At 42.3% G+C, this 13,997-nt stretch overlaps 1 protein-coding gene across 2 annotated transcripts in view; it reads right to left on the bottom strand.

The window, feature by feature from the left end:
* Positions 1 to 1,939: 1,939 nt before the first annotated feature.
* The window catches only part of LOC110974911 (methylthioribulose-1-phosphate dehydratase-like), a 33,099-nt gene continuing 21,041 nt past the window's right edge, over positions 1,940 to 13,997 (bottom strand). The window contains exons 7-10 of one of the 2 annotated variants that reach the window (XM_087130208.1): positions 13,449 to 13,509; positions 11,461 to 11,567; positions 5,192 to 5,322; positions 1,940 to 3,244 (exon numbers count right to left, since the gene is read on the bottom strand). In XM_087130208.1, the coding sequence (XP_086986334.1) occupies positions 5,217 to 5,322; positions 11,461 to 11,567; positions 13,449 to 13,509 (274 nt within the window). In that variant the 3' untranslated portion in view covers positions 1,940 to 3,244; positions 5,192 to 5,216. The remainder of the gene's footprint in view (positions 3,245 to 5,191; positions 5,323 to 11,460; positions 11,568 to 13,448; positions 13,510 to 13,997) is intronic. The other variant, XM_022226872.2, reaches the window with a different exon arrangement.

The following is a 13,997-nucleotide window of genomic DNA, read 5'->3' as shown; positions in this document are numbered from 1 at the left end:
CACCGAAGAACGCGAGGGGAAAGCCTTTCCAGCGCCGGGCCGGCCAAACGACGGGTCCTCAGCCGCTGCATAAGCCTCCACTCACGAGCGCGCGCGGCTGCTGCCAAATTGACAAATTTGATTTCGCGTGGGTCTAAGTGGTAACCGGATTCCTTCGGATTGCCGATGTTGTTTCTTCCTCTGCCAACAAAACTCCAAGCACCACTCCGATGATGTGATTACCCGACGCACGGGCCGGCCGGCCCCTATTCATCGAGCCACAGCTACGCTCAGATTGCATTTCAAGACATTTGTCCCGCTTGCCACTCGGGCTCCTGAAAGGGAACACCGGAACGTTGACTTTGAATTGAAAATCCACATGAAATTAGGCTTTGCTGATTTCGGGAGATTTGTTGATAATTCCCCTGTAATCACGTCAAGTATGGGGATTAAAAAAGTTCAGTAAACCGAATCACGAGTGCCACAAAACAGGATTTCATTTTTTCGGAGGTCTAATCTGTCGTAATTCGCCCACGACATTTTACGGACAATTTATCATTCCAGACAACCTTCCTAAAATATTCGCGTTTCCCCGAATTCCAAAGTATCACAAGTTCTATTGACACCGATAGAGAAATTGGCAACGATTCAAATGATTAAACTTCACAATTCAGATACCACAACGCGGCACCGAAATGTTTTAACGTGTAGGCCTACAACTGCTACTTTCAGGGAAAGCAAAGGCTAATTTTCCGTGACACACTTTTTCCCAATACCCCCGTCGTTTTTATAATTTAGTTATCCCTAACACTAGTAGCGGATTGGGTCCCTTTAATTTTGGATTTGTGAGACAGATTTTACGTCTTTAAATTTGGTACTATGAACGTCATAATTCATTAATGCAGCTTGAACCCGACAATATTATTCCGTTCGCGTTGATACGATGTTAATGTTGTGCAAGACTCTCTTTGATATAGTCAGATCTTACGTGAGTGATATCAAGAATCTTACAAGACCCTCCAAAATCATCCAAATAATTGTAATCTTCGGAGTACCATCAAGGGCGGATCCAGAACAAGATGGGGGAGGGGGCTTATGGGCCACTGTGGATCTAACGGACAACTTCGCCACGTTTCACTGGAAACTACCAATGGCCCTCTTTTATGGCGGAAAGCATTGTTAGCTTTTGTACATGCAAGGAGCGACGGTCACAGACGTGGCTCCGCATTAATAGTAATCACAGCCACGCTTATCGTTACTATCATCACTGGAGTTATTGACATTACTTACATCCGCGTGCCTACGATGTTGTTTGGAAATCGCTGTTTCACTTTTAAAATGTCAGCCATAAAGAGAAGGAAGAAAGCGGATGTTTACTTCACAATGATGGGCTACCTGCACGCGATTTGTGCTGGCGGTTCAAAGAACCCCAGGTCAGTCTTCCTGTACAACCGGCTTTCATCCCGTTGTTTAATCTCTCCACGATCCCACTGGATCTGAACTGCCGCAAGTCACGTCCAACCATCTGGTTGGTCATTGTCGGCTTTCTCCCAAAACTTGGCCAATCACGTCCAAACATGTGGTTTATCAGTGTATCGACTTCATAACTGCAGCCCCGATTCCTGTATACCTGTCCAGTGTAACTTCGTATTTTTGTCGTCCGTTTAGAGTACGTGTGATCAAGCGTTTGAGCCAAACTCATTCTCAATGAATAATACAGGATGGTCTGATTAACTCTCAAGACGATAAAGAGTGGACGCCATTTGCCGTCCACCATCAAATATAGAAAACGTAAAGAAGGCCATCCCTCTTATTAACAATTCAAAAGTTGCAAGCTGGTGTGTAGACACTGGCATTCTGTCAAATTGTTACATGCTATGCCTAGGCATTCGAGAAGGGTGAACTGGAGAAGAACGATTAGGTATGGTTTTTAAAACATGACACTATACTCTTGGCAAAGTTCCTTTAAATCGACAATGATGTATTCTTACAAATATCGGAAACTTAAATGTAGATCAAAATCCCAAACCAATTATAATGATAATACTCCTATAGACACCTAATGACAACCAAAACCTGACGCATTACGGTCTTTCGCGTAAGTCAGTGCTCCGAGTAAAGAGTGTAAAATTTTGATGACAAAAAATTCAACTGCAAATCTGCCATGAGTAAATATGCTGCTGGATAAGATATACACATACACCAAGCCCGCCAAAAGATAATAGATTCCTCAAACTTCAAGCAAACTACATAGCACCAAGAGAAGCACCGCCGTGGACGCTGCACTCGTGCAATGATGCGATTTGTTATAGTGTATCCCGACGTTGATTGACAAGTAGTACTTTATTCACCAAGGATACTCCAGGCAATACGGGCGATTCACAATAGTGCCCCTCCAAGAGTTTGCAACGCGTTGGCCAATCACGACACGCGAAATCTGTCGACCCAATGCACGTTTAGAAAGGGACGACAGATTTCGCGGGTCGTGATTGGCCATCGCGTTGCAAACTCTTGGAGGCGCACTATTGTAAATCGCCCGTGTTCAATGCAGACTGTGCCTCCATTTTACTATTTTTTATAACTGCGAATCTGTAAATTTTAGCTGCAGTCAGCACAGTCACGTGAATACTGTCGTACATGTACAGCAGACGCACAGCAGTAAACTTATAATACTCCCAACAGAATGTGCATTAAATCTTACAGAATAAAAATAACTATTAAATTAAATCTACCATTTACCGGCACCCACTAGGTACATTACGCATGATGAGACATTAAAAAATGTATGCCATGGACAGAAATAAAAATATTAAGGTAATAATGTGTGTTCACATTCTGACTTTGAATGCAGAAAATGCCAATTTCTTTTGCTGACACTGACACAGGAATCTCTTTCCCTATAGTGTGCAGCCTATGAAAATACAACCCTGTGAAGATTCACACCTCGTCCTGCAGTATAAACAAGACGCTTTTTGCAGGGAAACTGTGATGATCTCATTTTTAAAGAAAACGACGCTTTTCAAGATTCGGGGCGAGTGATTGCCCGCCGCAGACCATGCTGAGATTCCTGGTACTCCCAACACCGCTGTTTGTGATTTCTTTAATTGTTTTAGCCTTGAGTAGCGAGCTCCGTGTTGGCAATTCATTGGTATTAACAGATGGTTTCAATCAAAGAGTTCAGTGCTCTAGGGGCTTAACACTTGGGTCCATCCCCAGCTGAATCATGGAGGAAGCAATTTCGAAAAGGTAGTCGTAGCACTCACACCTGAAAAAAAGTTGAAAGACGATATAATCATCAAATGAGAATCCTATCAACTAGGTTGGTTTGTCAGGTGAGGATGGGCTCAGTTGGTTTGAAGGTGAAATAGATTGGTGTTTAACAGCGTTATTTATCGCATGAATGTTGTGAAATGAGGGGAAAAAGAAGTGTTCACATGAAAACATTATTAGTTATGATGTGATGGCTATCATTCCAGCAAACACTTTCGGATTTGTGACAGGGTAAAAAAAAGGACAAGTTATGTAGCACTACTGCCTCTAGTTTGCGGCAATGATACAATGAAGGCTTATTTGTTGTTTGATCAATCGGGTGGTTGTGAAAAAAAAAACAGATGAAAAGATATTTCAGGACTGGGTCGTAAGACGTGCCCCGTACTGGTATTGTATGAGGGGTTACACCAAGCAAACCCTACTTGTAAGTTACTGTGAAAAATGGATGCTACTGGCGTAATCTTGAAGTAGGTTGCACAAGGTATCTGGGAGAGGGATGCAAGATATTTCTTGAAAAACTCAACCTTCTCCCGAAATGAAGTCCTCTAGAAATGGGCTGCGGGAGGTGCTAAAGAAATGGAATGCATGAGATACTCTGGAAAGAGGTGCAGGAGGCAATCTGGAAAGGGGTTGCAGGAGGCATTCTGGAAAGTGGGTGCAGGTCCTCTGGAAAGGGTTTGCTGGAGGCACTCTGGAAAGTTGGTGCAAGAAGTACTCTGCATTTTGCAAAGGGGGTGTGGGAGCTGCATGTAATCTGGAAATGAAATACAGGAGGCACTCTGGAAAGTGGGTGTAGGGGGGGCACTCTGGAAAGGGGTTGCAGGAGGCATTCTGGAAAGTGGGTGTAGGTCCTCTGGAAAGGGTTTGCTGGAGGCACTCTGGAAAGTTGGTGCAAGAAGTACTCTGCAAAGGGGGTGTGGGAGCTACATGTAATCTGGAAATGAAATACAGGAGGAACTCTGGAAAGTGGGTGTACGGGGGGGGGGCACTCTGGAAAGGGGTTGTAGGAGGCATTCTGGCATGTCTGGAAAGGGGGTGCGGGAGGTAACTTGGGAAGGGGGTGCAGCAGGTACATGTACTCTGGAAAGGGGTTACTGGAGGCACTCTGGAAAGTGGGTGCGGGCGGCACCCTGGAAAGGGGGTGCAAGAGGTACATGTACCCTCAAAGGAGCTTGCAGGAGGCACTTTGGGAAAGGTGATGAAAGAGGCATTCTGGACAGGTGATAAAGAAGGTGTTCTAGAAAGGGAATGCAGACTACACTAAAAAAAAATTGGATGCTCTGGAAATGGGGGGCAAGGTTTTGCTGTGGAAAGAGGACGAATGAGGCACACTTTAAGTATATGCAGGAGGTACTCCACAAAGGGGATGCTAGCAGGTTCTCTGGAAATAGGATACAATACAAGAGGTACCCTCAAAATGGGAGGCATCATTCCACTGCAAAGAGAAATTTTATATCACAACAAAAATTGAAGAGTGGCTCTAGAAAATGCTCTAGTACTTGAGGATGTGTGAAATCAATACAAGCATCGGATCACTGAAATGCACGGCTGCCATCTTGCAGGACAGTGTTTTAGTTCTGCAGGGTATGCACAGAGGAAGTTTCACTGTAGAACTAAACAACTTTCCCTCAAGATGGCGACCATGCAAAGCCTCCACAATATGGCTTCTAGTTAAGGCAGCCGAGTTACTCTATACTTACGTGTATGCTTTCAATGAGGCCAATCAAAGCTACATGTATACGGGTACTTATATATCTGTTAAGATTGCGTCAGACATACAAGTACTGTACATGTAAAACTGTTAGTGCCAATGATAGTATGCCAGGATGGATGTTGTTAAAGATGGTGGACACAGAAAGAGTGCATGTACTGCTCATAATGTGGTTAAAGTCACTCAAGACACGAGAAGTACTGCCAAAGAAGCAAAAGTGTTTGTTCATGCCTTGTGGCAGGTTTGCCCGGCCGAGTCACTGAATGCCGTTTTCGGTGCTCTGTGTGGGTCTCTGAGTGGGGTCCATGCCAAGCTTCCTCATTTGGACGGCAACATCAAAGAGATAGTCATAGCATTCGCACCTACATACCGGGACCGGAAAGAAAAATAAATAAAACATGCATGATGGTTAGAGGCACAACAGAAACATAGCACATACAGGCACGGGAAGCTGTTAACTGTAGTCATTATGCAAACCACCTGTGTCTCTTCTGCCATGTAAGAGGTCTTTAATTTTATTATCTGTTTGCTTTTTAATGGCCAAATGAAGAGCAATGTAACACAAAGTCATCATTTTGATCTTTGTGATGAATACAGCATTCTGGATTTGTTTCCACCCGAGTTTGAAATTGTGTCAATCCACAATGTACAGAGTCTGCGTACATGTATGAACAAATCCAAACTTAACTTTCAGGGGAGTTTGGGGTCGGGGAAATGTAAATTCCATTATGACGGGTTTTACTCTTCCAAAGTTACTGGTACACTGTACATCACAGAGAAGCATAACACAACATGCTGACATCCATTTTACTGTCTTTTTTTTTTTTAAAGACTTGGGGATTGGGGCAGTCAGTAAATTAATTGAAAGTGTATACATTAGATTTTTCAAGACTGTTAATCGAGCCATCAACATGTGGAAATTTGCCAGCAGGAAGCAAAAGTTTGTTCAGATGCAAGCAACATACAGTACTGTACATGTACCGGTGGCAGGTCTGTACAACACACAGGAGCAGACATAGACGTAAGCAAGCAGTCCAATAACTGCGATGGTGAAACAACATACTCTAGACCTTATTTACTGGGCCAGCAATATTGAATTCAAATGCAAGGTTAACTCTTTATTTTGGAATACTAGAGTACAAATAAACGCAATAAAATGAAATTTCATGCAAAATTGCACCTGTCTTCTCTGATGGATAATTTCAAATTCATGATCGAGTACACAGAATTGTACCATGCAAGATTCTGAAAACTTTTTAGAGGCAGGCTTGGAACACACGAAATTATAAAACAGTCTGGTGCCATCCTAACAAACACTTTGTAATATGTAAAACAGATTTGAGGAATAAATGTAAGATCAAAAATGGCCTCAACGTGAAAAGAGTCTACTGGCAGACAGTATGCATGCAAAATTGTGGTGGGAACCAACTGACCAATGAAATGGAAGAGTGTTCCTTATTGTGAAACAAGTACAAACTTCCATTAATTGTTTGGCTGTACCAAGTTTTATAATGTTTTATGACGCAACTTTTAAGCAAACATTTCCATTTTTTTGATTGCACAAAAGCAGCACGAGTACATGTAAGTGCAGGTAAAAAAAGAGCCAAATCTTAAAACTAATCGCTTCATTTTTCAAGGATTAGTACATATGGATGTGCTTTAATTTTTTTTATTTCTGTTAACTGATCTTGCGATGCACAATGAAATAATTACAAATGCACTGATAACTGTGCAGCTGTTTGAGATGTACAGGAATTACATTTTCACAATACTGTTTCACTGTTACAAGCCTTACTGCCAATACCGCATGGGTTATTTTGAAAGGCATTGGGGGAAGGAAAAGGGGGCAATGTTTGCTCCTTGTTCCTTCCCATAATGCCTTTCTACCACTGTGCAAAATCACTTATGTGGTATCAGCAGGAAGGCTTATTGGTATCATCATTTTTGCTTTTCAACGGTCTGCACTCCAAGTTACAGCAAGGGAAGCTGTACAAGAACTACATGTACAGGGTAGTCTTTAACTAAGAAGGTCTTTCTCACCATTAGCAAACAATGCCATACAAGAAAAACAAAAATTATAATGGGGCTCTGTCTGAATCAACTGGCTCGGGCTAGGACTGAAACACTGGTGTCTATGGAAAGTGGCTGCAGCCACTGGTTAAAGGGTACCACATTGCCATAGACAGAGGTGGAAATGTCTAGCCATAGCCAAACCATCTGACACAACCCATGACTGCATGGATAGCTTTATGTTTGACAATTGATGGCTTGTTATGTGTCCCCCGAGACCAATTCTTTAGGACATCAAGAAGTATTCCCCACTTCCTTGCACATCACACACATCATACACTTTCCTGTATCACCGTCAACAATAACACTAGGCCATACAGATACACATCAGTTCTGGACATGGCGGTAAGTGCTGAACCGCCTACCCATCAGATTGATGACATAAATTAATAATGGCGCTGTTTAAATGAGAGACCCTGCATGAGTCTCTCCAGGGGATGGCTGGACAGACAAACTGTTGTGGATCAGCCTACACACATTAAACCAGCAGGAGAGAGAATTTGTCAAAACAGGATTATGCCTCAAAAGTGCAGGAGGACTTTAAAGGGTCGATGGAAAGTGTGTTTCAGGTGGAAACATGGCTGCATTGAACTGTGTTCAATGGCATCTCTTCTTTACTGATTCCTTGATTTATAAAAATACTACGGCACGGCGCCTGGCTGAAATTAATGAAGGACATAAATCCTCTCATTAAATATTTAAGCAATTTGCAACTGATGCTGTATACTACATCTGTACATACATGTAATGTACTTGTAAAGTCATAGATTTAATGGAGACAGACAAATTGGAATGAAGAAAATAAAGAAGAAACCAAATTCCAAGAAATTGAGATTCTCAAAATTTATTCTTTATGACAGTATTTAATCATGACAGTGTTCTTTATTATCGAGAGTCAACTGTTCATAACATGTACACGGTATTACTCTTCACAGTCTTATGAGGTCCTGTCATTTTGTAGACAGTGATTTTTCAGGAAAACAACTGGCCCGGGGGTTTTTTTTCCGATTTGATCCAGCAACAAACCCTCGGGGCCAATTCCCAAGTGAACAAATATTGTACACCTGGTTATCAGACTGTCAAAGGCTGTTGCCAAAGGGAAACAAAGGTCGCAAAGGAGGGTATCCTGTCGATTCCACTCACACAGTGAATCGCATGGTTGTCTTTAATACGCTTATTTTGTATTTTTTTGGCATGGTTCTGAAATCACACATGTACGTGTAACCCTCTAAACTCTAAGAACAACCGTAGCTAGAGAAGTTCCTCACACACAGTGATGAGTTTTTAAGGGTGGGAAGGAAATCAGGTACCCTGATGAAATGAACACGGTTTTACCCAAGTACATACTTGCTATCCCAAAAATCCCGGGAAAGCAAACTTGGAAATGCATTTGAGTTGCAAATTACCTAAACATTTACCAACAACCTACATGTACATGTATATGTACATCTACATGTAAGCACATGACTGTGAAATCTGTTTAAACTCTCAACGTATCCTGGCTTTAGTTTTCGATATCCCTACCCAACCAAAACTTCCAAACCCCGTTTTCCCTTGAAAAAGATCCTGAGTAATTTGTCTAGGTGGTTTACACCGGCATGGGTAGGTTCCTGACACTGAACATTGCTTGGGTAATCGGTTAGCCCATGCAGTTCCAACTGTACAGCCCCTATACAGTTCAGGGGTACATGCACAAGCCCTGCAAGTCCCCTGCTCATGACACACAATTCGTGACATTTCCACCAAATCATCAGTGACACCGCTTGATCCTTCAGCTCTAGTAGGGTCTGATGGCAGCTCCGGGACTCCCCTTTGTCACCTTCAAAACCTGAAGACTGATCTCATTGAGCCCTTTGGGGATCAATTACACCACCTGAATCCGGTCTTGTTCCAGTGTGGGGTAGAAGAGTGGGACAGTGCAGTCCCCCTAAGGAGCCACCCACAGCCTCAGCTTCCAGCTATCTGGTGAGGGAGTGCTGGTGTTGTGCCCCACGATGGCCACTAGGGGCTTCATTACGATTACGACAGCTGACCTTATGTTACATGTGCATCACTTAGTGCAGGCGTCAGTGTCCAACTGCAAAATAACCACTACAACTAAATTGCTTTAAATGGGCTGGGTGTTTAAATAGTTCATATTTTAAACCTTCCTTTCAAAGTGCTGAAGGACATGTACACTGTAACAAGGTTGAATAATTTGTTCCAGAATCTGTACCTAGTACCAAGTCCCAGTCGTCCCATCAGAGGCAGGATCTTAGATGATGTACCATTCTACCCATGTCCGGGTTTGAGACCAAACTACCGGTACATGTGCCATGGGACGGAACTGGACTTGTGGAAAGAAATGCCAGGAGTGCTGTCCCTGCAGAGCATAAAGGATAAAATTGAACACAAGAGCTACAGGCGTACAGGAAACTGTGTATTCCAGACATCTGTGACTGCTGACAGACCTCGTGTTTTTAATAAACCAAACTCTATGCATTGATGAACAGTGTTACACGTGTAGTTGAGTCCCTTCAGTCCAGTCACAAGTCCCTTCACAGGGCCCTTCACAAAACCCTTCACAAGTCCAGTCCCAAGGCCCTTCTCGAGTCCAGTCACAAGACCCTTCACAAGGCCCTTTACAATTCCAGTTACGAGTCCCTGAACAAGGCCTTTCACAAGTCCAGTCACAAGACCTTTCTCAAAACCCTTCACAAGTCCAGTTTCAAGGCCCTTCACAAGTCCAGTCACAAGACCCTTCACAAGTGCAGTCGCAAGTCCCTTCACAAGACCATTTGCAATTCCAGTTACAGGTCCCTTCACAAGACCCTTCACACGTACATGTACAGTCACAAAGCCTTTCCCAAGACCAGTCACAAGTCTCTTCACAAGTTCTTTCACAACCCCCTTCATATAAGCAGCCACGAGTCCCCTCGCAAGAGCAGCCATACATGTACATGTAAGTAATGAGGTGAACAGTGACAAAAGAATGCTTCTGTCAAAGTTCATTTGAATACATTTAGCTTGTGAATTGGCTTAAGACTGGATGCCTTGTGATAGATTCTGCAGGGACCTTTAGAGGCGATGGACTCAACTCTGTTGAAACCAAGCCCATAACATATGTTGCATGTCCACACCTGTAGATGTGTATACATGCAAATGCACATGAACAAGTACACTGTACATGTTCATGTTGTGTACATATATGCAGAGCATTGGACATGTTGGAAAGTTGACAGAATTCAATCTACCCCCTACATACAGTATATGTACATGAAAGGACAGAATTCATTCATCAATTTTAATTTTCTCATCTCAAGCCATTAATTCTCCCCCCCATCAGCACAGCTGTACTGAAGCACATGTAGTCGAGTCCGATAAAAATGCTTTTAAAAGTCCACCCACAAATTCTTTTGTAAGATCACAACGTCAGAAGCAACAAGACGAACAAAATTGTACACATTACGCTGTTCTCCAACTTGATAAAATCTGTGGTGGATTTGCTGCGACTACGAGTAGTGATGGACTTGGTAATAACACTGGATACCAGTAAACAATTCGAAGCTCTCTGTTTGGTAGCGGGTGAAGGATGATAAACAAACCCTGACAAAGAGACTTCAGACTACAGAAAGTGGAGTATATCGTCTCCTCAGCCATGCTTGTATTTTTGTACATGAACTGGTATATCACTTACCAATATGAGACTAAATCCCACCAAATGAGTCTTGAGGCCATTTTCCTCAATCCGCTTTTCACATTTAACTGTGACGGGAATATTCTTTCTTTTGATTTCTCACTGTTTATACTGTGCATGGATGAAAACAATCGCTCCTATTTATCCCCAAATAGGCAAGACTTGTAAGACTTGAAGGTTTTTATGGTGAAAGAACCATATGAGTAAATCGATTGCGGTTACACCATACCACGGATCAATCTCTTTCTTGAGTATGTCACCACACATACTCGAGAAAGAGATTGATCCTTGGTGTAACCGCAATCGATTTACTCATACATGTATGTGCAAGACTTATTTAAAATCTTGAACTCAAAAATGCCACTGGGAACTTGCAACTTACTTTTCAGATGAGTTGCAGTTACCAGGTGAGTATTGCCCAAATTAATACGCCTGACTCTACCATGAAGAACATGGATATCCGTGGGGGGCAGATACATGTACTTGTGTTTAGCTATTAATTTGTGCCTGAAATTGCAGCACCAGGCTAGTAAGCTCCCTCCCCAGGGAGCTGAGACGGTCCCAGGAGTGTTCCAACATTGTGAGCCCAGGAAGCAGGGACAGAAATAAAAATAAAACAACTTACAGATCAGCACTTTCAAATCTATACAAATGTACATACATGTATGTACTGTTAAATAGGCCTACTGTGAACCTTAAAAATGCTGAGTGATGATAGCATTTCTATTGTCAAAAGAATATGCAGTAAACTCACATGGCCTTGGCTCTCTGCCATGTTTTTCCCCACACGTATATGCCATGCCGCCTGACCAACACCGCACAGGTATCTGGGTACTCCTCCATTGCTCTGACCATGCGATCCTGCACAGAAAGCAAAAGAACCACATGTATCTACTGGGTGCACGTACGTGTACTGTGCATGTACGAGGATGGTTCAGAATCAGATATTTTGGCAAAATTATTCAAGTGAATGGCAATGCAAAATTTACATCATGGGCCACGAGCATGGAGCGGGGGAAGTTTCCTCCTCCCCCCCCACTGAAAGAAATGAAAAAAATATAAAAAATAAAGAAACCAACAAAGAAGAGGAGCGGATCAGATCACCATTTTGCTGTTACAACGAAGAGGTATAGAGGTTTCTCGGTCACATGATATTCAATTGTCAATGTTCAATATACACAGATACAAATCCATAGATTCTGTCTTGGATATACCAGCATACCAGATTCATACATAAACAAAGAGATGTATCTGGATCATTCTATGAGGTTGGGGCGAACTTGTGACGGTGTCCTTGTTACATCGGTAACTTTTACCACCTGTCATGACCTGTACAGTACATGTAGGTCATTTACACACCTCTGTATTCAGCCTTGCAAGATGTATAACAATGTCAGTTTGGAATCCATCTTTGCAGGGAAATAGCTGTTCATTTTTACGGAACCATGTAACAAGTGACACCATCACAAAGTGTGCCTCAACCTCATGGAACGACCCATCTATAGATTTGTATACATGTACATGTACATGATTTATATACGTACATGTACACAGACATGAGAGATGTGTGCGGAAATGCGTGCACGTTCAAAGTCTCTCAGCACTCTGACATACCAGGTACATTAACCCTAACACTCCTCAATCCTTCACCTGTTGGAGGACTGAGGAGTGTTAGGGTTAAGTTGCCAACTGAGAGATGCAGATTTCAAAATGCACACACCACTGCAGACTTGGAATGCTTCTTGAACTGCCTTTGCCGCTCAAGTGATGCTATGTCAAAAACCTCTACATGTCTTAAAATTTGTACTGAGATACCTCACCACTCAAATTTGCAGCACGTGTAAATGTCGTTAGTCACAGATTTCACGTGCAAAAACAGATAGCTTTTATGCCAAGTACTGCAGTACATTGCAATTTGTACCGTAGGACCATGTCTGAACTGCATAAATGTAACAACCATGTACATGCATCTGTACTGGTTGTCATGGTAGTTGTAGGCATGTACCCGGTACATGTACATGTTCGTGTATGTACATTGTATGTAATCTTATGTACAGTGCATGCACTCTACTTCTCGTTGAACATGACAGTACCAGTTGATCTTGAGACACATATGCAGGCGACATGTACTGATAGTCTAATTTTATGGCCATTTTAAGAGAGCTGTGCTGTGTGCACTGTTAATGAAGCATCCTGGCGCTACAGCATCAATACTTCTCCTCGTTTGAACCAAGTAAAAACATTTATAAGGGAGATTGTATTGAAAGTTGCGCATGGAATACCAGTACATGTACACAGCAGTGAACAAGACTCTTGGGTCTTATTGGCGCTCGGCAACAGGTAGCGTCAAACTGGAGCCTGCTCACAATTCACAGCATATTTGAGAGTGCTAATGCCTCCATGTTATCAAGTCAATCCAGATGCCTGTACACACAGAACTGAGTCGTCAACGTGAGTTAACGGTATGAAATTTCCCCACAAAGCCGTGATTCATCTACTACAATGCTGTCATCACTTAAAAACTATTTTCATCTGAAACAAAACACAGAAATAATTTCAATATTTTGTTATTCAGACATTTCATAATACCGGGAGGTGTCTTAGGATTTGTCTTAAATAATGTGAGGCAAATGCATACACGTGTGGAGACTAAAAAGGCTTCGTGATACAATGTATAACTTGACTTGGAAATCTACTGACAACAAAACAATACTTTTTTTCATTGATCGTGTTCATACTCACTTTGAGGTCTTTTTCAAAAGGAGTGTTTTCAACAATTGGCACAACAAGTTCCTCGTCATACCTGCAGGGTAATAACAGAAGATTAACCGACGTAAAGAAATTACTCAGAGGTAATGTGGTTTTGTTTAAGTAAGGGGTACTTTCTTTTATCATGCTGCACATACGTGAACCGGTGCATGTACCAGTCCATGTGCATGTAAACACGGAACGAAATTTCACTTTTGAACGAAACTGCTTTTTCTAAGTTGGCACTCGGTAAGGTACATGTACATGTACTGGATTTGAACCCACATTTTACACAGAAGTCTGACAGGAACTAAACAAAGCATTGTGATCCTGCAGCTGGATTCGAACATCATTAACAAAAAAGAAACTCAGCCTCTACATATGAAGTTCAAACACGTGCGAAGTGGAAGAATTACATTAAGCCTCCTCCTGTAAAAACTAAAAAAATGAGACTAAAAGGAGGAACCAGACATCGTGCATGGGGTCCTGTCTGGATTCAAACCACCATTTTAGAGATTCAGATAATGAACGGGCGATTCCAAA

The sequence above is a fragment of the Acanthaster planci genome, linkage group LG20 (genome assembly GCF_054643075.1).
Source record: "Acanthaster planci isolate LZ-2023a linkage group LG20, COTS_SCS, whole genome shotgun sequence".
NCBI classification, from domain to species: Eukaryota; Metazoa; Echinodermata; class Asteroidea; order Valvatida; family Acanthasteridae; genus Acanthaster; species Acanthaster planci.
The sequence above is the reverse complement of the archived record's forward strand: the minus strand, read 5'-3'. Positions and strand labels throughout refer to the sequence as shown.